Source organism: Anguilla anguilla, chromosome 15, assembly GCF_013347855.1.
Source record: "Anguilla anguilla isolate fAngAng1 chromosome 15, fAngAng1.pri, whole genome shotgun sequence".
NCBI classification, from domain to species: domain Eukaryota; kingdom Metazoa; phylum Chordata; class Actinopteri; order Anguilliformes; family Anguillidae; genus Anguilla; species Anguilla anguilla.
Window position 1 is genome coordinate 26,811,281 of NC_049215.1, and position 25,116 is coordinate 26,836,396.

The 25,116-nt window shown below is 38.8% G+C and overlaps 1 protein-coding gene and 2 long non-coding RNA genes across 37 annotated transcripts in view; 2 read left to right on the forward strand and 1 right to left on the reverse strand.

The window, feature by feature from the left end:
* LOC118213757 overlaps positions 1-25,116 on the forward strand; it is a 116,589-nt gene that overhangs the window by 60,825 nt on the left and 30,648 nt on the right. For 7 of the 34 annotated variants that reach the window (XM_035392875.1, XM_035392876.1, XM_035392880.1 and 4 more), the window contains exons 10-17: positions 16,247-16,489; positions 16,994-17,236; positions 17,516-17,611; positions 18,239-18,268; positions 18,673-18,726; positions 19,382-19,396; positions 19,700-19,744; positions 20,346-20,396. In XM_035392875.1, the coding sequence (XP_035248766.1) occupies positions 16,247-16,489; positions 16,994-17,236; positions 17,516-17,611; positions 18,239-18,268; positions 18,673-18,726; positions 19,382-19,396; positions 19,700-19,744; positions 20,346-20,396 (777 nt within the window). Of the gene's footprint in view, positions 1-16,246; positions 16,490-16,759; positions 16,813-16,993; positions 17,237-17,515; positions 17,612-18,238; positions 18,269-18,672; positions 18,727-19,381; positions 19,397-19,699; positions 19,745-20,345; positions 20,397-20,743; positions 20,799-21,170; positions 23,620-25,116 lie in introns of those variants that run through there. The other 27 variants (XM_035392877.1, XM_035392878.1, XM_035392890.1 and 24 more) reach the window with 18 other exon arrangements.
* On the forward strand, positions 125-2,661 carry LOC118213760. 2 transcript variants are annotated; one of them, XR_004762514.1, is made up of 2 exons: positions 125-497; positions 873-2,661. It is a non-coding gene; the product is annotated as an uncharacterized LOC118213760 (long non-coding RNA). The 2 variants fall into 2 exon arrangements; XR_004762513.1 differs by having other exon boundaries at positions 372-497; positions 870-2,661.
* LOC118213761 lies at positions 1,912-22,494 on the reverse strand. The gene is made up of 2 exons (XR_004762515.1): positions 22,396-22,494; positions 1,912-2,097 (listed from the first exon to the last, which is right to left on the reverse strand). It is a non-coding gene; the product is annotated as an uncharacterized LOC118213761 (long non-coding RNA).

The following is a 25,116-nucleotide window of genomic DNA, read 5'->3' on the forward strand; positions in this document are numbered from 1 at the left end:
CAAATCTGGGGTGGTGGTCTGTATATTCTGAAAATGACTGTTTCTAACAAATATGGTTTTACTGTTCCTGAAACCCTGGATAATACCATTGATGACGAAGATGTGCCACTCAGTATGGCCTCTATTTAATCGTATATTTCCAATAGAGATGAAAAGTTGTGAAGAACTTTGTGTTCCACAAGAACAGATTGCCACTGATACATGTTGACATTTAGTTTACGGAATGGAACAGTATAATTTTTAAAAAAGAATGTAATTTAAAAATGATCAAATATTTCAAAACATTTTTTATACTGTTCATGCTGAATTGATGGCAACAAAATGGCAGGACAACACTACTATTAATTGGCAGTTATTAGTGTAATAGTACTTTTTCATGCTAGTTTTTCAGGTTTCAGAAGGGAAATGGAAAAGTGGTTTTTATAATTGTCTTGTCCCTTTTTACTCTTTAGGTGGTGCTACTAATGGTCCCAACAGCGCGTAACGGATGTAACAAGGTAAATCCTCATTTTACCTCATATACTGCAGCGAACAAGTTTGTGTCCTCCAGCACTACTGAAATAGTACACAACTGAAATTGTTAGTATGCAGTGGCAGTAAGAATAATTTCAAGCCTGAAGCGTGAATGCTGTTTATTTCACCAGACATACCGTAATTATTGTACCCTTCCCACTTAAGTTGTGCATCACCCATCAAACACTGCATTTATTACTTCCTTTCCCCTGCAGTACAACTTCTCATCTCCCATCTGAGGAACACACTCTTAGTGCTTGTGCTCAATGTTTGCAAAGACCAAATCAGTGTTTTATTGCTGCATTTCAAAAATAAGAAGTTGTGTGTAATGACCATAAAAAGTTGTTCTTCCCCAGCAGGAGCCACTGAAAGCTGTTGAAGGCCACAAATATCGCCAGATATGCTTCAGTCCAGCTGCTCGACTGGAGCTCAACAGCCTTCACCTAAGATTAAAGACTCTCAGGATGTCGTCATGGATTAAAATGTCTGTCTACTCGTGTTCTGTTAAATGTGCTAAATAGATCAAGCTATGTATTCTCGCTCTCCTCGTTCGTCGCACATTTTTAATTTTTTAATTTTTAAAGACACCTGGGTAAAGATTCCTTCTGTACCGGAATGTACCAGTGTTCCCTGGAATGGGCGCCAGTCTGTTACTCGTTTCAGTTTTATCGTGTTGGTTGAAACCTGCAGAATATGCGACGCGGCAGGATGAAGGAGAGGTGGGGTAGAAGGACCGCACGCGCTCGCGGTCAAACAAAACAGCAGCTCTGAGCAGTGGCAGAGGCTCTCTCCTGCTGACCTCACCCGTCTGTGAAGGCATAAATAGGTATTGTTAACCCAAGACACCGATCACAGGTCTTTTCTGAATGTAACTGCGGAGTACCTTACCGTAGATCCGTGTTTTAAACAAAGGGCCTGGAATACGAGTGCAATACACTTCTGTTTAGGATGTACACTGATTTGAGGTTTTGCAGTCCAATTCAGCACTCTTTAAAAGAGTGCATGGAAATAGATGCTGTGATTGGCAGTCTCTAAGTAATTTGTACATAACTTGTCAATCATTAGACTAGGGTATATACAGTAAGGCTTCCATCGGCACATAACAGCATTCCACTGATGGTGTGCCAGCCAGCTGGTGCTTCTGTGTATTTTCACTTTATTCAGATGGGGAAAAAGCAGAGAGCGCTCTACTAGAACTGGAAACACAGTGTAGGAAGTGGCAGAGCACTGGAAATCAAGGCTCTGGCAGTATGGGTGGAGGGTAGAGAGCCAGCTGCCCTGCTCAGAGCACCACACAGGCTTTTAGCTTCAACTGTTGCTATAAATGTTGAGCGTGGTTCTTTCCTGAATGTGGCACCTTCATAGGTGTCAAAAATGACACCTATTTTTGCAACAAAATTTTTTTTTTTAAGTTTGAAGATGCATATTCACTGGCATGTCAACTATGCTCAAATGCATATTTTCACTGCTTCTGTCAACATTTGGTGTTAAAATAATTCCTCTGTCAAGTCGCATAAAACTACACTGGCTTACCTTTTGCAGTTGTTGAAGTCTGTACATTGTTCAGTATGTAAGTAGCTTTACCTGGAAATAGCTTTTTTTTTTGTGAAGGTTCAGACTGATTGGAAATGTGGGGAGGAAGCTACTCATTATTTATGAACTCCTGTCATCTGTCAGGATTACTTGATTGACATATTTCTTCCTACAGCTTTGGAGATGCAGGAAGGCAAAGATTGTCATACTTTGGTAATAATTGAGGTGCTGTGCAAAATATTTAAAGAAATGCTAAACGCTGTATTTTATTGAGTAATCTTATTACTGCTTGGACTTATTCATTCATTTTATGGAATAGTTTCCGTATTCATTTATATTTTAGCCATTTTCTACAATCATTTAAGGGATCTTCAGTGGGACACGTTTTCATGGACGCTCATGCAGAATGTTCAAGCAATACTTGCAGTTCTATCTTTTTAACCACAGAATTAGATTTGGGACACTCACTGTTGTTATCTGTATTTAGGATGCATGCCTTGGTAGTGTAGTGTTCAAATCATCTATATTGGATTGTGTCATAACATTTTACTGAGTTTGTTTTAAACCACACAGTATTCAATAAAATGAATTCAATAAAATGCTCATTTATTAAAATGTGTATATGTTGTATTGTTTACAGGTGTTTGTGAAATTATCGCTTCAGGGCTTCTTTGGTCCGTATGTATTTTATAAAACGGGGAAAGACCAGTTACACATTTCAGTAATACAGTGCGAATATCCAAAATCACCTTATTATTTGTTACTTTTATACCCGTCAAAGTGTTATCAAGGAAAACAAGGTAAATTCTACCCATCATGCATCATTTTTGGATGTGTAATAAAACCGGTGCATCAATGCATCGCAAGGCAAACGTCACAATGCAACTGCATCATTGTGATATGTATAATTTGTATTGCGATGACTTGTTAATTTACATGACAAACCTTGTTTAGGCAGATTGAGGCACTGAAGTTAAAGGCACTTAACACTGAAATGTATACTATTATTACAGTGATTTCTTGAGAGTTAGTGGGGTGGGGGGGAATCTGTCAAATCTAATGTTCACATTCACATCGCAGCTAATGACATCGTATTGTGATTAGTCATTAATTGTATCATACTGTTATAAATTCAGAGAAATTGTATTGTTTTTCAGAGTACCACTATGGTATTGTCATCAAGTTGTATAGTTACGCCCCGAGGTTATCAGGAATGACCACCCAGGAAAGATGTGGTGATGGCGCCATCTGCTGTCTTCCCAAAAATAAATCTAATAAATGAAAATGAAACGTAGGCTTTTTTTTGGTTGAATTCTTTTGTATTTTTTACTTTAAACAAGAATCCTATTAACCAGTACATTCGAGAAATTATAAAATGTTATGTCATGGCTGAAGTGAAAAGATTTACCAAATTAGAGGCAGGAATACACCCTGGTCAGGACATCAATCTGTCACAGGGCACACCCCATTCAATCACCATTCACTCACACACTCATACCTATGGGCAATTCAGAGTCTCCAATTAGCCTACCTCCACGTCTTTGGACCGTGGGAGAAAACCGAAACTCCACACAGAAAGGCCCAGCCTGGATTCGAACCCAGGACATCCTTGCGGTGAGGCAACCACTGTGCCTCCCTGTGAAGTAAACAGAAAGTTGGAAATAAACATCACTGACTGTATGCTACTTTTTAATTTTAGGGAACACTGGGGGAAATAAATCTTTGAAACAGTTTTTCAATATTGTGAGGCTAAAAAATAGGAGTTCCAGCTATTTAGCAGTCCACCCATGTGTCTGTGCATGTGTGCTTGCGGTACACTTGCATTGTGGCTCCGCCTCATTCAAGAAAGAGCTGCAGCCAGGCCCTTTTTCAGACATGGCCGTGGAACATCCCAGTCCTGAAAACGCTAATCGAGAACCCTCTGGTTTTACAGACTCCAGAAACACCACCTCATCTGTGGGAATGGCATAAGCTTCCCTTGAACAAAGGACTTGAGCCCTTTCACACACATGGAGAGTGCAGAGAGTAGTGCTACACCATATTTGAGCTCTCCCCTGTCACTCACTTTACTCATCTATGGAAGGGTCTACCAGAGAGCATGTGTGGTTGTGGTCTTTTTGTGAGAGCGGACGGTACCGTTTCCCCCACACACAGTGGTTCAGTGCACACGGTTTCAGTGTGGATGTTCCTTCTTTATAAATGACGACCGTATCAGTGTCACAAATGCAAAGTATCTTATTTAGCTTCAATTCGGCACAATAAAGTGTGCTCGGGTTTTAGAGGACACATTTTGTTCACTTGGGAAAATTATATTTTTCACTAATGAAGGATATGTATTGATGCTGAAGAAAACGGCATTACGTTTGTTCAACAATGCTCAGTCAGTCAGCAGCGAACACTGGCACTGTGATTATTGCATTGAACTGGGCCACCAGTTGTGCGTTGGAAACTGCCTTTGTCATTGGTTGCAAACAGCCATCATATCTTTGATGTCTTTGCATTCTTGTGATGAATAACAAAAGCTAAAGCTTTATTTTACATGTCAAAACATTTGACACTTTGTGAAAAATGCTTTTTAGTTTTTAAATAAAAAAATACCTTGAAGTGAGAGTGTTCACCTGGCCACTGAAATTCTTCTAGGGACACTTTCAGATAACACTGCTAAAAAGCTCTCATGGAAAGAAGTTACAATGTTTCAAACTTCATGCAGGACCTTCCAGACATTGTTTGGCAAGTTTTTGGGATTAAATTTTTTTTTTTTTGGTGCTCAAAAAGTCCCAGCAGCTTCAATAATGTATACATTTTGATTCAAGTCACATCCATCTAATCTAATCACAGCCTTTTACAAACAAACATAAATAAATGTGCTGCACATACACGCAGCCTCTACACTGTATTCATTGGATCAAATCATCACACCCAAGAAAGTCCCTCAGCTGAGACTCCCTCTTACATGAACGCACTCCTCCCACCTCTTTCCTGCAGGAGCAAGTCTGTCAGGATGCTGAGTCACATGCCTGCATGCTTCCGTTCATCCTAATCCACAAAGCACAGACTGTTCCATTACACCATCTGCAGGGTTAATACTGTCACTCTGTTACGGTACTCAGCAATACTCACTATTCCATAACACCACCAGCAGGGTTAATACTGTTACTCTGTTACTGTACTCTCTGCAATACTCATTGTTCCATAACACCATCAGCAGGGTTAATACTAATTCTGTTACTCGGACCTCTATAATATTTACCATTGTATTGTACCCTGAAAGGGGTTAGTGCTGATAATATAACGTTTTTTGGTAATGAATTCCATATTTACACGAAGATACAACGTGAAAATATTCAACAATACACCAGTACAAACACTAAATCTAATTGCTGCTAATCTGTGATTTTTTTTATTTTTTTTTTAGACTGAAGCTACACTCCTACAGGTTGCTCGGGTAAGAGAAACACGGGCTTTCATGTTCATGTGGACCTGCCGTGTCACTCAAACAGGGTCATATCCACCCTTGTGCAGACAGAGACATGCAGTGCTATCTAGAGTGCAGGCCTGCTGTGGAGACAAACGTACTGAACAAGGGCAAATCAGAAACCTGAAATACTATTTGACAGCAGTCATCAGTCCCTCAATCATTTTCATGAATTAATTAATTTACTTTACTGGGATAACTGCAATCAGAAACGTTTCAAACGTAAACGGCCTTTATTAAAAAAGCGACGAAATTTGCCATCCATTAAAGGAATGTTTGGCAGTGTCTCATTTTCACTGCACAACCAACTCTACGCCATGGCCTGACAAATCAACCACGTCAGGCCTACTCACCGTTTCTCTTCCAGCGGTTGCCACTGACTTCAAAACCATCACTCCCACAACATCAGGAAAAGTTTTGAAATTGTTTCGTAATTGCTCAGTAGGCTAATTTTCGTTGTTAAATTGAGTAGCCGACTTCTGCATCTTCCTCAAGTGCCATGAGAAAATCACGTGAATGCGGTATCCAGAAACAGTTTGTTGAGGTGTGGTTTGATTGGGCCGTTTTTCTTGTGATCAAGTGCGATTGTTGGTCTAAATTGCTAACACACCGGTGGATTGATTTTATTTAAATATTGCGGTGGAAAGCGTAACTTATGTAAATATTGCTGTTTGTTTGTCCGTCTAGCTGGCTAGGTAACTATATAGGCTGGTCAGCTGGTTAACCATGTAAAAGTGTTGAAAACATCTTAAACAATCTTGACCAGCTTAGGTTGGTTTAAGATGGAATCTTTAGCAGGGAATTTTTAATTTTAATTTTTAAAGGTCCTTACCACAAGTGCCCCTTTTTACTTTACTATTGTTGCACATATGCCCCCCAAAAAGTCTGTGTATGACTGTTTTAACAGCACAGGTACTTTGGCTTTGAAGTGCTGTGCTTTCTCCAGCTGAGTAAAATCTCCATAAAAGCTGGTTAAAGAATCCACAGCCTGGGAGTCTTAGTTCAGCAGAGGATTACTCATTAAACCCCATATCCATTCATGCACTCACCACTTCAGGGTGCAGGCCAGGGCTGGCTCAAGCTGACACGATTGCCTAACAGAGGAATTCAGGAGAGCCTTCCCATTGTTCATAGCCATGTGAGGAGGGGTCAGAGGTCAGCAGTGCTGACATGCAAACACATTGGGGGAGAGAGGGTAGGACAAAGCATGAGAGTTTCTAAGTAACCAAAGCTCTTCATAAAGCTCTTAACTCTCTGCTAGATTTAAACCTAAAATAGAATTTCACCCTTATTTAATAGCCTACTGCTCACAGCTCTTAAACTAAGTGTACACTAAAAAGAGAGATTTGCTACTGGCTTGCGTAGATTATCATCACTGTGCAAAATTTTCTGACTTACCCGTGAAACTTACGTCACACCTGCCTTTAGTCTGCCAAAACTCACAGCACAATGAAACAAATGTCACAGGGTCTGCACATCAGTTATGCCTGTGTAAGCATGTGAAACAACTTGCCACTTGTGTGCCTTAAATCAATGGCTCTGGTTGACGGAGGTTACCCAGCATCATTCATCAGCCACAATGTGCTACACTTTGTACTTTTGCTCTCAGCTCTGTAATATGGAAAAGACTGATCACGGTCCCAGCAAAGATACTTTACCCGTACTTTGCCCTAAAGTGAGTTTTTATAATCTTTGAGGTTGCAGACTCCTCTTCCATGTCTGTCTCCAGTATTGTGGAATTCTTTCTGATGTAACCATCTTCATCACAAGTGAGTGTCACTGCAATACCTCCCTTGTTCCTCACAGTGTTAGAGAACAGTTCCACACATTATCTTCCACAGGCATCCAGAGGCTATCTGTTGTCATCAGAGAGTGATATTCATCCCCGCCAATCGCCACTAAGTCTCTCCTGTAGCTGTAGTATTATGCGGACTGTAGGATATGATATTGTGAAGTGCATGAGACTGTCAGAGGGTTGCATGGCCTTCAGTGGAAGTGCTCCTGGTGTGTATAGTACCACAAAAGGCACTATATGTAAAGCCAAACAGAAAGGGGGGAAAAAAACATAAAAAGTCACAAAGTTAATTAGAATATAATTTAAATGACAAAAATATAGACAAAATGACCAAGTTTGTGGCAGAGCTTGAGATTCTCTGCTTTTGAGCTTTCAGCAGTGGAGGCCTATACTCTCACTGAGTTTGGTAAACTTCGTATATGAATGTACACATCTTCTGCATTTAATTTCCTAACATGAAACCCTTAAGTAAGCAGATTAATTGGTTTCCATTTGTGTCCTGTAATGTAGGTCTCTCACCAGTTTAGTAATGTAATTCAGTTCAGTAGTGAATGCAGCAAGACCTGCAGTCTGCAATAGTCTACTCTTTCAAAACAGGTTTAAGACAACTTTGTTTCAGTATGCCAGCTCACCTAAATTAGATTACATTACAGGCATTTAGCAGACGCTCTTATCCAGAGCGACTTACACAACTTTTACGTAGCATTTACATGACCATTTATACAGCTGGATATATACTGAAGCAATACAGGTTAAGTACCTTGCTCAAGGGTACAACCTTACCCATTATACTACACTGCTGCCCTCTGATGTCACTGGCTTAATGTATCTGGCACTATTGAGAGAGGTAACTACAGGTATTTTCAGAAATCACTAGTCATTGGGAGTGGCAGAAATATTATTCTGTTTTCAGTTCCAGTTATTTTGGCTAACTGTGAAAAGTATCTTACTATGTGACAAATGTGGCATTGTACATAACAATACACTAGTGTGCAATATACCCTTGGGTGATTTGGATAAGTGAATGGGAATAAGATCCAGGATACAAGGTTATTTAACCTGTTAATTTCCGAAGCTGGTGAACATCAAGAAAGAATTAATAAACACCTGCATATGTGGCAACCAACATACAGTAGATTTGCTTAAAAATGATGTTCATTTTTTACGGGTGAAATTATGTACACCTAATCTCGAACAAGCTTCTATTCCCACAGTTCATTTACTTTTTACCAAAAGATGAATCTTAAGGGCTTCAGAAAGGGGCCAAAATATCCCCACTCGGCTTCATTGTTTTTATCGCTATGCGTCTCTTATAAAAAAGTTAAATGCGTTTGTTTCATTTTAATATACTCGAATAACAATGCCTGTTTCTCTTTATCTCTAGCTCCGTTTACATTTAAAGATCCTATCCTTAAAACCTCCATAGACTTATAAGGAGTAGAGAAAGAACAGACAAACAAAGGGAAAAGAAAACGTAAAGAAACTAGCCACAAACCCATTCAATCAGAGCAAGTTAGGGATGCTGGGTATCAAGCAGTCAGTCTTAGCTTTGTATAGTGCCATTTACAAACAGGCTATCAGTGCTTCACTATGAATATTTCTGGAATTAATCAGAAAAATGGGAAAAAGGCAACTGGGACAATTTGGGAAGTCTTTTTTAATAATAATAATTAAAAAAATTGCACCCTAGAAAGGATTTCTGCACATTTCTGTACATTTATGCAAATCAGGAATTGTATGCAAATAATCTGTTGACCTGCATTTTTTACAAAGCTGGTACATAACCACGTGTCACCACAGGTGGGTTCTTGTGACACTGCCATAATCATTTGAAGCACCTTTCTAATTTAAATGCAACTACACAATGCATGTATTTTTGAAGGCACAGCGCTTGTCCGCCCTTTCCAGAGGTATCACACCTGTCAGTCGAGGCATACAGCACGTGAATACAGGGTTTATGTTCCGTGGTTTATGTTTATGAATAAACTCAGCCAAGGTTGTTCGAGAGCTACAGGCTAGCCGCTAAAGCATAAACATGCACATTAGAGACACGAAAGCACACCCTCATCCAATGTAAGCTGTGAAGTCCTGGAAGTAGGTTTGTACTGCGCATGTCTGCAGTGCGAGTGCAAAACATTGGAGTTCCACATTGACTTCTGAACGCAAAATAAAACTTATTTTGAAATCCATTGATGACAGGATTCATAACGATGACTGTGAAAATATGCTTAATTTTCTCTGAAAATTACATCAAATCTACATTAAATAAATAATTAGATTATCGTTTCCCCCATATAAGGTATAAAGCGACATTAACACCAATATTCATTTTTTTAAAATTGTATTTTGGTTATAGCCCCAGGCTTTCTGCGACAGTATTTCAGACTAGCTTAAGATCAAGGCGATGAGGAACATATTACTAGGGAAAATGTATATTTTGGAGTGAAGGACACGCATGTATTTTTTAATAGACTAATCAAATTCTGATTATGGCAACACATTTTATACATGGAGCTAAATATGTACAAATTCAACCATCCTTCTCTTTATTTAAAAGATAACGGCGTATTTATGGTAATATGATCAAAAGAAATAGGCTAATACAAAAAAACTTCAATCTAATGGTACGCTCTGAAATATATTAAGAGTATGAGGCCCTCTCCCTCAACCCCCTTTTTTCTTTAAACGTGTTTTGTTTAACATTTATTACGATAATGATACTAGCTAGCTAAATTATGTTATAGGCCTACTCGTTCACTCGTTCCGCTGAGGCTATTATGTTCTAAAGCTGTTGCTGAACTGCAAATGAGCCTTGCTTCCTACTTCGGCGTTACAGGGCTTGCACCTCCATCTAACACGCATGTCTACGACCCATGGACTTTGGAAATAGCGGCTACGAATTGTGCTTTATGTACTTTTATTTACATGGGAAAATAACTGCAACTTTTACAATTTGTCGTTTTAAGTATGCTTTATTTTTACGATATCGCTAACCCCCATTTACATTACCTTTTGTTTCACAATTAGACTAACACAGCAGTAGACGTCGACGAAAAGTAGTTTCAGTTTCGTTTTTGAGACGAAGTTGGTTGGGAGGACAAGCAGTTGCTACGGCTAGCGACTTGGATTATTTTATCGATAAGAACATCAGTAGACAGTACGGACAGAACAGCGATGCCTACCAGTAAACTTGTCGTTTTCTTGTTAAATGTTTTGGCATCATCGATTCTAGCAGCAGGTGAGTTGTACTATAAATGTACAGGAGTCAGCTACGGAAATCAACGGTCACATAAGGATAATGTTCAGTGTTCGGGCCTGTTCTTGAAAATATCTAGGCCTAAACAACCACTAGCGACAAATGGCACGTGTACGTTATGTGTGTGCGGGATCGCACGTTATTGTAGAATTTAAAACTATATACGGCCGAATTTGAAGTAATGCGGTTAGCTATAACTATGTAGCTAGCAAGGCTAGCTAACTTAGACCGACGATAGCTTTGACTACAAAGGGGCAACTCCCTTTTGTCACGACAAGGCAGCATATGCGGAAATATAGCAGTAACAGGCCTATTTCACATTTTCGGGTATGTAAACCGGATGTAGTGGTCTCTCATTTCCGGTCATCTTAACAGCCACCAAAACAATGGCAGCGACGAAGAGCTTTTTTGTTTTGTAGCGTTCCCCTCTGTACCAATTCGAAAATAATTTATTTGCCCTTTCACAGCTTTCCCACAGATGTACTCCAAAATACGAAAAAAACTTGCTAGGGAGCATGACTGTCATAATGTTGCAAACTAACCCGTTACGATAGCTAGCTAGTTAGCTACTGCTTTGTGAATAAGGTTACACTAGATATTAAACTTTTCTCCTCACACATTTTGGTCTAAATGTCTGAGTCCCCTTCCAACTCCTTTGTTTTTTATGTTTTTATTTTATTTTTTTTTATCATTCATTGAGAACTAACGCAGTTTCAGTCATGTGGTACTTGTTACTCAAGAATGTCATAAAATCAGTTAGCTAGCTATATTTTATGTTATGATTAGCAAATTACGTTTTAGCCAGATAGCTTGTTAGCAAGCACATATTTGGATATTCAATGTTGAAACTGCAGATGCACGTTTATTTTAGTTGTGAATTGTAATTACAAAATGTATTGACGGACATCGCGACAAGCCTACTTAAGATATATCAGCTGATTTTAAAATGTGTGGGTAGTTTTTATCAGCGATGAAAACAAACAGCTCGGTAGTGAACTGAACACCGGCATTAGCAGGCGATTTGACAAGCAATATAAATCTTTATTAGAACAAGTACAGCACAAACAACATGTCACAAAATAGTAACGGTAGTACAAAACTTAGTTCAGAGATATTTCACTTCGGTATAACATAAGTAATTTTGTGGAGCCTAACACATTGTACTTGCATAGCTTTGCCTCCCCTGCTGACCGTCAACGTAACAGAATCGCTTTTCCTCACAGCTGTCACCAGTCAGGCTCCCTATTCATTTATTTTCGGGACAGCCGAGAGGAACAGAGACCCTGTTAACGGACATCAGATGTTGCTTCACGCTACGAAAACACAATGGAGTCACCTCCAGAAAATAATTTATGTTATTTCGAAGTGAAATATCTCTTTAATCGGCTAACTTGCTGTGGTTAGCAAGCTAGCTATTTAGCTTTCTGGCGAACCAGAGCTAACGTTATACTTACCTTCATAACCGAATATAAACATCTCAAAAATAATTTATATCCCTTGTCTAGTTTAGACCGCTTAACGTTCACTGGCAATGCTTCGACAATGCGGACAACATCGGACATAGTGAACTTTGGCAGAGCTATTAGGGACTGTGAGAACACGTCGCTGTTCAGAGTTCCGTGAAATGAGCGACAGTGAGCGACAGTAAGACGGCAGATTCGTCGGAAAACGTTCAAAATAAAAGTCTGCATGCGCGAAAGCGAGAAACGCGTATCTCAAAGTTTATTTCCTAAACTAGCGACGTTTTGACATGTAAAAATACTCCGTTATAATTATAATTCCAATTAAAAAGGCAGTGCATTTTTATAAAGCTTTCTTTATATTTCTGCCATGTTGATTCTTGGAAGTGCAGTAAGTCTAAATATGAAATACTATGATCTTGCTTTTTTTAGGAGAATATAAAACTGATTCCAGCATATTTGTCATAATTAATAGGTCATGTTACCACTGAGGTGTTCTAACAACTCTAGATGATAGCTTCCTGGCTAATTGTTGTAGGATAAACTATGTGGCATGGGTTTGTTAGTACACAATAAAATGTCCAGTGCTAATTAAACTCTAAATAGATACCATTTGGACCCACATTCCAGAGTCAGACCAAAAGTTATCTGTTAACACTTGAATTAACAATGCACATTTACTGCATACAGCCCTTCACTAAATTGATATGATGACAAAGATATCAAATAAACATGATAGAACATTTGATAGAAAATGTTGTGGTTCAACTAAACAGCGTATTCCTCTCTACTGCTAGTATAGGTCAATGCTACCTCCCCTGGACATGTTGTCTCAATGATATAGGGGTGTCTTGAATACCTTGGACCCCCCACTCTTCAGATATGGTGTCACTTATATCAAATAAGCGTCATAGAAAATGTGGCTGGGGTTTGAACATGCAGTACATAGGCGAATTTCATTCAATTAAATCCAAACCGCTTTCTGATAGCATAACATATATACTGCGCTGCTGCCTCCCCTGGACATGTTGTCTCAATGAAATGGGGGTGTCTTGAATACCTTGGACCCCCCACTCTTCAGATATGGTGTCACTTATATCAAATAAGCGTCATAGAAAATGTGGCTGGGGTTTGAACATGCAGTACATAGGCGAATTTCATTCAATTAAATCCAAACCGCTTTCTGATAGCATTACATATATACTGCGCTGCTGCCTCCCCTGGACATGTTGTCTCAATGAAATGGGGGTGTCTTGAATACCTTGGACCCCCCACTCTTCAGATATGGTGTCACTTATATCAAATAAGCGTCATAGAAAATGTGGCTGGGGTTTGAACATGCAGTACATAGGCGAATTTCATTCAATATGTTATGCTATCAGAAAGCAATTTGAACTTAATTGAATGAAATTCGCCTATGTACTGCATGTTCAAACCCCAGCCACATTTTCTATGACGCTTATTTGATATAAGTGACACCATATCTGAAGAGTGGAGGGTCCAAGGTATTCAAAACACCCCTATATGATTGAGACAACATGTCCAGGGGAGGCAGCAGAGCATGTTATCTGTTATGCTATCATAAAGCAATTTGAACTTAATTGAATGAAATTCGCCTATGTACTGCATGTTCAAACCCCAGCCACATTTTCTATGACGCTTATTTGATATAAGTGACACCATATCTGAAGAGTGGAGGGTCCAAGGTATTCGAAACACCTCCATATGATTGAGACAACATGTCCAGGGGAGGCAGCAGAGCATGTTATCTGTTATGCTATCATAAAGCAATTTGAACTTAATTGAATGAAATTCGCCTATGTACTGCATGTTCAAACCCCAGCCACATTTTCTATGACGCTTATTTGATATAAGTGACACCATATCTGAAGAGTGGAGGGTCCAAGGTATTCGAAACACCCCCATATGATTGAGACAACATGTCCAGGGGAGGCAGCAGAGCATGTTATCTGTTATGCTATCATAAAGCAATTTGAACTTAATTGAATGAAATTCGCCTATGTACTGCATGTTCAAACCCCAGCCACATTTTCTATGACGCTTATTTGATATAAGTGACACCATATCTGAAGAGTGGAGGGTCCAAGGTATTCAAAACACCCCCATATGATTGAGACAACATGTCCAGGGGAGGCAGCAGAGCATGTTATCTGTTATGCTATCATAAAGCAATTTGAACTTAATTGAATGAAATTCGCCTATGTACTGCATGTTCAAACCCCAGCCACATTTTCTATGACGCTTATTTGATATAAGTGACACCATATCTGAAGAGTGGAGGGTCCAAGGTATTCAAAACACCCCCATATGATTGAGACAACATGTCCAGGGGAGGCAGCAGAGCATAGTTGATGTTACAAGGTAGCACAGAATGTTGAAGTAATGCATTTTAAATTACTCCAATTCTTGCCTTACCATTCAGTTAAACTCATGTACTAATGTAATGTTGTATTAGATATTGCAATAATAATTAAAAGTAATGGGTGTATTTGGGTGTATCTTCAATTCTCCTTTTAAATTTTTGCATTGTCATTGTTATAAATGTAGGGGGAAAAAATAGAAAAAATGAAGACAGATTTGTTTGTAATTAATATTAGTGTTGTGAATAGTTTTACAATGTCTGTTTTTAAAATCTAAGTTGTTTTAATATTGTACAAATAGAAAACGAATAGTTCATATTTTAGGACTGCAGTCCGATTTGTCCTTAATTAATTTCATTTTGTTGAACGTAATAGTGGTTTTATCGTCTGACTTTTATTTTGAAATTTTCAGACTCGCGCGAAAGTCCTTACTGTCGCTAGCTTCACACTGCTGCTGTTCAGGCTCAATTTTTCGCTGTCAGAAATGGACTTGCGTCCGTAGCAACGGTAACCGGAAACAAAGTATCCCTACATCCGGTTTTGGTCGCCATCTTGTGAAATAGGCCTACTGGGCAAATGGAAAGCTGTGAAAATTGTTGTCCCATTTAACGAATTATCATTAAAGGTTAAGGTCTAGCCTACAATCTTCGCATGCCTTAACTTCTGAGCTACAACGTAGTACGGTCATCTTATTGGCTTGGAGAAAGATGCTCAGAAAGTTGGTTGTATTTGTAGGCTATTATATCTTACCCGACTGTGGCATAACAGTTTGCTATGTACACGAAAGAAATAATAGGCTATAACAGATTTAATACCTTTGACAAAGTGATTGATCTTTCATCTGTTTGTCATATTTCAGCATACCAATGTGTCTGTCCCCCTGTGTATGGCTTGTGATACAGAACAAAATTCAGAGAAATCTGACAATAAAATGTAAACTAATCTCATCTAAAATAGGGTTGTATATACGTATATGTATATCCTCTGGATTGTTGATACAATTAGCCAGTACACGTCACCATTGTGTTTTGATTGTAAAAATATAATTACTTGAGGCAATTCCCACACATCATTTATTGGAATCTTGATATGTGTATGCAATGACAATTCTGCGCACACAATGAGGAAAAGTGTTGTAATGGCATCCTGTGTGTTAAGATTTGACACGTAAAGTTTGATGCTGCTTGTTTCCATCCTTGCTGTTTAAGTGAGGCGCTTCACCTTTAAATACAAGAAAGTGCTACAAACATACACACACATGTCCTGTAACAGAAATGCTTTTGCATGACGTGTACACAACCCCTTCCTTAGGTGATGAAGTATATGGAAAGAAAGGAGGAGAAATCACATTATCCCCCGGCTCATTGTCTGGCTCACTCAACCGCATCGTTTGGAAACATGGGGATGACAAAGCAATCGAGTCGGAGGGCGGGATAACTGACGCTTATCGCCAGTTCAAAGGTTCCACGTCTCTGAACAAAATAACAGGAGAAATGACGATCACAAATTTAGATTCAAGGTTTAATGGAGTTTATTCATCCGATGTAAATGGCATTCAAGCTACCAAAAAATGGAAGCTGACGTTACTCGGTAAGTAAAGCTGTCTCTTCTGTACCCCTGTATCGTCATCATAATCATATTTAACATAAACTCATTGAATCAAGTATTCAGACAGACTAGTATTTCTTTCCATTGATGAATGCAGTAGTCATACACTGAATATTCACATGCTCAGATCGGCAGCCTTCTATAGATTAGCGCTATGAAAGGTAATGGAGTGTAGACAGTCGCTTAGATTATCTATGATACAGCTGTTCTTTGCTTGATCAACAGATCCTGTTTCCAAACCAATCATTGTTAAGAACTGCAATGAATCCACGTGCGTATTGACCTGTAAGAGTAATGCCACCTTTAAAGTTCAGTATGCTTGGAGAAAGGGTGAAGAAGAATTGCAGAAGTACGATAGAACCTTGGAACTTGAGAAGACTGATGACACGGTTGGAAAAGCTTACATATGTAACTTCAGCAACCCTGTGAGCTTTGCTGAGAGTGACCAAGTCGTCCCATTTCCCCCAGGTAAGCAGATGGAGTAAAGTGCTATTTTCCCAACATTTTACCTTTAGAGAGTTATGCTGTCCAGTAATACATATGTGCAGCCATAAAGGTGGTGCAGGACAATGGGATTTATTTATATGCATTTATACAGATTAATATAATTTGTTTTGTTAATATCACTGTGATTAAGCAATCATTTACAGTTAATGAGAATTGTATCCATAACACTGTTTACAACTCAGAGTTGTACTCATAAAATTAATTGTTGCGTATAATTTCTTTTGCCTTTAGAAACTCCAGTTGGACTTACTGTTGGTTTTAACATTTAATATTTAACATAAACTCATTAAATCAAGTACTCAGACAGACTAGTATTTCTTTCCATTGATGAATGCAGTAGTCATACACTGAATATTCACATGCTCAGATTGGCAGCCTTCTATAGATTAGCGCTATGAAAGGTAATGGAGTGTAGACAGTCGCTTAGATTATCTATGATACAGCTGTTCTTTGCTTGATCAACAGATCCTGTTTCCAAACCAATAATTGTTCTGGAGAACTGCACTGAATCCATGTGCGTATTGACCTGTAAGAGTAATACCACCTTTAAAGTTCAGTATGCTTGGAGAAAGGGTGAAGAAGAATTGCAGAAGTACGATAGAACCTGGGTACTTGAGAAGACAGATGACACGGTTGGAAAAGCTTACACATGTATCTTCAGCAACCCTGTGAGCTCTGCTGAGAGTGACGAAGTCATCCCATTTCCAAGTAAGCAGACGGAGTAAAGTGCTATTTTCCCAACATTTTACCTTTAGAGAGTTATGCTGTTCAGTAATACATAGCCTATGTGCAGCCATAAAGGTGGTGCAGGACAATGGGATTTGTTTATATGCATTTATACAGATTAATATAATTTGTTTTGTTAATATCAATCGTTGTGATTAAGCAATCATTTACAGTTAATGAGAATTGTATCCATAACATGGTTTACAACTCAGAGTTGTATTCATAACATTAATTGTGGCGTATCATTTCTTTTGCCTTTAGAACCTAAACCACTGGTTGAAATTATTGTTGGTTTGCTAAGTGGGCTATTCATCTTGCTGGGAGTAATTGCATTCATAAAAAGAAAACAACTGATGAGTAAGTATTTTCTCCCCAAAAAACAAACATATACAGTGGAGGTAATGTGTGTTGTCAGAAGATATTAGAATGTCTGATCCAGGTGTTCTTTTGCTGAGTATTGGCAATTATATTTTTGACTATTATATTTTTATTATATTAATCAGGCATTCAGTATTGACAAACTTATGAAGAAGCAAGATCGCAAAGTATACTTACTCTGGAGAGAAAGACCTTGTACACAGTGCTGCTTAGTTCTTAAGTCTCTCTTTGCGTTGATTTTTCTGTTTTGGAACATTGTTCACTCTACAGCAAAATGTGTTGTTCATAAGATGAAGATGCTCCACGTATTTCATAAAGGGCCTTTTCAAAATGCTTTTGAAAATGATGCAATATCCTGCTAGTTTGAAACACTTGCCTGGTAGGTCCATTGTGCCCTGTGACTATTGTATGCTGGGCACAAACTCATTTTCTGTGGGGAAAGAAAGAGATTGTGAGGCATTTTTACCTTTACTTCACTGTATTAGTAAAATGAAAGGTCAAACTTAAATGGGGGAAAAAAAAAAACATTTGGGTCACGATCATACATTTTATAAAATGATCGCGCAGAAATTTTGTCTTGTAATTAACTTTATTGTTTTTCTGCAGAATTCGTGCAGACTTGCCGTGGGACGAGAGGTAATGCTCAACAGACAATGCTGTGACTGGGTGATGCATCCTAGATTTATGTACTGATAAATAGAATATAGAATTTAAAAGAAGAATAATATAAAGCTGTGGAAACACATCAGGGGCACATTCACTAAAGGATGGTTTCCTTTGCTACTAATTCTGATGGAATTTTATGGGTTTCATAAGATGTCATATGTACAAATCATATTTATTTTTTTGATAGAATGACAAAAAAATGTGGAGTGGTGAGCTTTATTTTCTAAAAATGACTTTTACTTCATTAAAAACTGTGCATGTGCCTGTATGTTGAGTTTACCCCAACATGGCAAAAAAGGACAGAAGAACTATGAATTGGCAGTTACTAGCATACTAGTTGCACCTTTCATGCTGGTCGTTTTCTCATGACCCAGTTTACTGTTTAGGAAATTCTGATGCTGATAAAGGTGGAGCTAAAGATCCAGAAGGTAAGTCCTGTTTTTACTCATATATTTAAAACAAGGAACCACAGTGTCATCCTGCTCTATTCAAGTAGTAAATGACTGACATTGTTAGCCTGTAGTGGTAGCAAGTAAAAAAAATTGTCTGAATGCTGTTTTTCACCATACATAGACTTCCCCTTCAAGATAACTTGCACCTCAAACACTGTATTATCCATTTGTTCCTTTTCTACCTGTCAAAGGTTAGTTAATATTAAACCTTTTCGAAACTATTTTGAGATATTCCACATCGATCGCAAGGCTAATTCTCCCTACATGCACTATGCGTATCAGAAAAGACCAGCCAGGCTGCAGGACTCAACACTTACTGTACGACAGGGCAGCCTGTACGCATCACGTGTTGCTTTTGTCAGATGAAGTGATGGTGCATCTCCTGGTGCCTTCGCCCCAGAAGCTTTGGCTTTTTCATGTGCTCATAAATGGCTCTCCCGTAAATCACAGCGACAGATTTCAAAACTGGATTTATCGCAAGGGGAAAAATTGTCATGAACAAATTCATTTTTTGGATGGAATAAAAATGAACAAATCTGGGGTGGTGGTCTGTATATTCTGAAAATGACTGTTTCTAACAAATATGTTTTTACCGTTCCTGAAACCCTGGATAATACCATTGATGACAAAGCTGTGCTACTCAATAGTAAGTCCTCTATTTAATCGTATATTTCCAATAGAGATGAAAAGTTCTGAAGAACTTGGTGTGTTCCACAAGAACAGATTGCCACTGATACATGTTGACATTTAGTTTACGGAATGGAACAGTGTAAATTCAAAAAAGAATGTAATTTAAAAAATGAATTTAAATTTTAAAATGATCAAATATTTCAAAACATTTTTTATACTGTTCATGCTGAGTTTGCATTAAAATGGCAATACAGAACTACTATGAATTGGCAGTTATTAGTGTACTAGTTAGTTTACCTTTCATGCTGTTTCTATTTAGAAAATGCTGCTGGTAATCAAGATGGAGCTAATGAGACATCAGAAGGTAAATCCTCTTCTACTCATATTTCAAACAAGGAACCACAGTGTCATCCTGCTCTGTTCAAGTAGTAAATGACTGACATTGTTAGCCTGTGGCAGTAGCAAGTAAAAACAATTCTGTCTGAATGCTGTTTATTTCACCATACATAGACTTCCCTTTCCAGATAATACAGTGTTTGAGGTGCAAGTTGTTTGTTACTTTTCTACCTGTCAAAGGATTAGCTAATATTAAACGTTTTCAAACTATATATCAAACAATATGTGCATGTGCATACATGCACTATGTGTATCAGAAAGGACCAGCCAGGCTGCAGGGCTCAACACTTACTGTATGACAGGGCAGCCTGTACGCATCATATGTGTTACTTTTGTCAGATGAAGCGATGGTGCATCTCCTGGTGCCTTCACCCCATAAGCTTTGGCTTTTTCATGTGCTCATAAATGGCTCTCCCGTAAATCACGACACGTTTCAGAACTGGACTTATCGCAAGGGGAAAAATTGCCATGAACAAATTCATTTTTTGGATGGAATAAAAATGAACAAATCTGGGGTGGTGGTCTGTATATTCTGAAAATGACTGTTTCTAACAAATATGTTTTTACAGTTCCTGAAACCCTGGATAATACCAGTGATGACAAAGCTGCGCCACTCAGTAAGTCCTCTATTTAATCGTATATTTCCAATAGAGATGAAAAGTTGTGAAGAACTTGGTGTGTTCCACAAGAACAGATTGCCACTGATAAATGTTGACATTTAGTTTATGGAATGGAACAGTGTAAACTCAAAAAAGAATGTAATTTAAAAAATGAATGTAAATTTAATTATGATCAAATTTTTTTTTTTATCATTTTGAGTTTGCATCAAAATGGCAAGACAGAACTACTATTAATTGGCAGTTATTAGTGTAATAGTTGTACTTTTTCATGCTAGTTTTTCAGGTTTCAGAAGGGAAATGGCAAAGTGGTTTTTAGAATTGTCTTGTCCCTTTTTACTCTTTACCAGCTCCTACTAATGGTGACAAGCCTCCCAACTAATGGTCCCAACAGCATGTAACAAGGTAAATCCTCATTTTACCTCATATACTGCAGCGAACAATTTTGTGTCATCCAGCACTACTGAAATAGTAAACGACTGAAATTGTTAGTATGCAGTGGTAGTAAGAATAATTTCAAGCCTGAAGCGTGAATGCTGTTTATTTCACCAAACATAATTATTGTACCCTTCCCAAATAACTTAGGTTATGCATCACCCATCAAACACTGCATTTATTACTTCCTTTCCCCTGCAGTACAACTTCTCATCTCCCATCTGAGGAACACATTCTTAGTGCTTGTGCTCAATGTTTGCAAAGACCAAATAAGTGTTTTATTGCTGCATTTCAAAAATAAGAAGTTGTGGGTAATGACCATAAAAAGTTGTTCTTCCCCAGCAGGAGCCACTGAAAGCTGTTGAAGGCCATAAACATCGCCAGATATGCTTCAGTCCAGCTGCGTAGACTGGAGCTCAACAGCCTTCACCTAAGATTAAAGACTCTCAGGATGTCGTCATGGATTAAAATGTCTGTCTACTCGTGTTCTGTTAAATGTGCTAAATAGATCAAGCTATGTATTCCCGCTCTCCTCGTTCGTCGCACATTTTTAATTTTTTAATTTTTAAAGACACCTGGGTAAAGATTCCTTCTGTACCGGAATGTACCAGTGTTCCCTGGAATGGGCGCCAGTCTGTTACTCGTTTCAGTTTTATCGTGTTGGTTGAAACCTGCAGAATATGCGACGCGGCAGGATGAAGGAGAGGTGGGGTAGAAGGACCGCACGCGCTCGCGGTCAAACAAAACGGCAGCTCTGAGCAGTGGCAGAGGCTCTCTCCTGCTGACCTCACCTGTCTGTGAAGGCATAAATAGGTATTGTTAAACCAAGACACCGATCACAGCTCTTTTCTGAATGTAACCGCGGAGTACCTTACTGTAGATCCGTGTTTTAAACAAAGGGCCTGGAATACGAGTGCAATACACTTCTGTTTAGGATGTACACTGATTTGAGGTTTTGCAGTCCAGTTAAGCACTCTTTAAAAGAGTGCATGGAAATAGAGGCTGTGATTGGCAGTCTCTAAGTAATTTGTACATAACTTGTAAATCATTAGACTAGGGTATATACAGTAAGACTTCCATCGGCACATAACAGCATTCCACTGATGGTGTGCCAGCCAGCTTCTGTGTATTTTCACTTTATTCAGACGGGGAAAAAGCAGAGAGCGCTCTACTAGAACTGGAAACACAGTGTAGGAAGTGGCAGAGCACTGAAAATCAAGGCTCTGGCAGTATGGGTGGAGGGTAGAGAGCCAGCTGCCCTGCTCAGAGCACCACACAGGCTTTTAGGTTCAACTGTTGCTATAAATGTTGAGCGTGGTTCTTTCCTGAATGTGGCACCTTCATACGTGTCCAAAATGACACCTATTTTTGCTTTTTTTTTTTTTTTTTAAAGTTTGAAGATGCATATTCACTGGCATGTCAACTATGCTCAAATGCATATTTCCACTGCTTCTGTCAACATTTGGTGTTAAAATAATTCCTCTGTTAAGTCGCATAAAACTACACAGTGGCTTACCTTTTGCAGTTGTTGAAGTCTGTACATTGTTCAGTATGTAAGTAGCTTTACCCAGAAATAGCTTTTTTTTTTTTTTTTGTTCGCACTGATTGGAAATGTGGGGAGGAAGCCTCTCATTATTTATGAACTCCTGTCATCTGTCAGGATTACTTGAGTGACATTTTTATGATTTTTTTTCCTACAGCTTTGGAGATGTCGGCAGGCACAGATTGTCGTACTATAGTAATATTTGAGGTGCTGTGCAAAATATTTAAAGAAATGCTAAGCGCTGTATTTTATGGAGTAATCTTATTACTGCCTGGACTTGTTCTTTCATTTTATGGAATAGTTTCTGTATTCATTTATATTTTAGCCATTTTCTACAATCATTTAAGGGATCTTCAGTGGGACACGTTTCCATGGACGCCATGAACATGCAGAATGTTCAGGCAATACTTGCAGTTCTATCTTTTTAACCACAGAATTAGATTTGGGACACTCACTGTTGTTTTCTGTATTTAGGATGCATGCCTTGGTAGTGTAGTGTTCAAATCATCTATATTGGATTGTGTCATAACATTTTAGTGAGTTTGTTTTAAACCACACGGTATTCAGTAAAATGAATTCAATAAAATGCTCATTTATTAAAATGTGTATATGTAGTATTGTGTACAGGTGTTTGTGAAATTATCGCTTCAGGGCTTCTTTGGTCCGTCTGTATTTTATAAAACGGGGAAAGACCAGTTACACATTTCAGTAATACAGTACGAATATCCAAAATCACCGTATTATTTGTTACTTTTATACCTATCAAAGTGTTATCAAGGAAAACAAGGCAAATTCTACCCATCATGCATCATTGTTGGATGTGTAATAAAACCGGTGCATCAATGCATCGCAAGGCAAACGTCACAATGCAACTGCATCATTGTGATATGTATAATTTGTATCGCAAACCTTGTTTAGGCAGATTGAGGCACTGAAGTTAAAGGCACTTAACATTGAAATGTATACTATTATTACAGTGATTTCTTGAGAGTTAGTGGGGTGGGGGGGAATCTGTCAAATCTAATGTTCACATTCACATCGCAGCTAATGACATTGTATTGTGATTAGTCATTAATTGTATCATACTGTTATAAATTCAGAGAAATTGTATTGTTTTTCAGAGTACCACTATGGTATTGTCATTAAGTTGTATAGTTACGCCCCTAGGTTATCAGGAACGACCACCCAGGAAAGATGTGGTGATGGCGCCATCTGCTGTCTTCCCAAAAATAAATCTAATAAATGAAAATGAAACGTAGGCTTTTTTTTTTGTTGAATTCTTTTGTATTTTTTACTTTAAACAAGAATCCTATTAACCAGTACATTCGAGAAATTATAAAATGTTATGTCATGGCTGAAGTGAAAAGATTTACCAAATTAGAGGCAGGAATACACCCTGGTCAGGACATCAATCTGTCACAGGGCACACCCCATTCAATCACCATTCACTCACACACTCATACCTACGGGCAATTCAGAGTCTCCAATTAGCCTACCTCCACGTCTTTGGACCGTGGGAGAAAACCGGAACTCCACACAGAAAGGCCCAGCCTGGATTTGAACCCTTGACATTCTTGCGGTGAGGCAACCACTGTGCCTCCCTGTGAAGTAAACAGAAAGTTGGAAATAAACATCACTGACTGTATGCTACTTTTTTAAACAAGTCTTTTTAATTTTAGGGAACACTGGGGGAAATAACCCTTTGAAACAGTTTTTCAATATTGTGAGGCTAAAAAATAGGAGTTCCAGCTATTTCGCGGTCCACCCATGTGTCTGTGCATGTGTGCTTGCGGCACACTTGCATTGTGGCTCCGCCTCATTCAAGAAAGAGCTGCAGCCAGGCCCTTTTTCAGACATGGCCGTGGAACGTCCCAGTCCTGAAAACGCTAATCGAGAGCCCTCTGGTTTTACAGACTCCAGAAACACCACCTCATCTGTGGGAATGGCATAAGCTTCCCTTGAACAAAGGACTTGAGCCCGTTCTCACACAGGGGGAGTGCAGAGAGTAGTGCTACACCATATTTGAGCTCTCCCCTGTCACTCATTCTAAATGCTTAGGTCTCGTGTACATTTCAGCTGTTTTTTTTTCTTCCTTCCATATAAAGGTATAAAGGGGTTATATCCCAATTGACTGTTCTCATATGTTTATCTTGTAAGTGTGTGTTACTCTTACTTTGCTTTTCCCACATGCAAAGAAATGCACACAGTTGCAAGTGTAAGTGCGCACAAGCACACACACATATTTCCACGCTCTGTGACTGAAGGACTATTTGCAGGACGGCACTGACAGGACAGGGGGCCACCCACTTCCTACAGTGTGCACACCAAGAGGCTGCATATAGAGTATGACTCAACTTCACACACAGAGAGAAACGGGGGGGGGGGGGGGGGGGGGGGGGTGATGAAACCAGATGAATTCAGGGGTCTACCGGTTTCACCAGAGAGCATGTGTGGTTGTGGTATTTTTGTGAGAGCGGACGGTATCGTTTCCCCCACACACAGTGGTTCAGTGCACACGGTTTCAGTGTGGATGTTCCTTCTTTATAAATGACGACCGTATCAGTGTCACAAATGCAAAGTATCTTATTTTGCTTCAATTCGGCACAATAAAGTGTGCTCGGGTTTTAGAGGACACATTTTGTTCACTTGGGAAAATTATATTTTTCACTAATGAAGGATGTGTATTGATGCTGAAGAAAACGGCATTACGTTTGTTCAACAATGCTCAGTCAGTCAGCAGCGAAC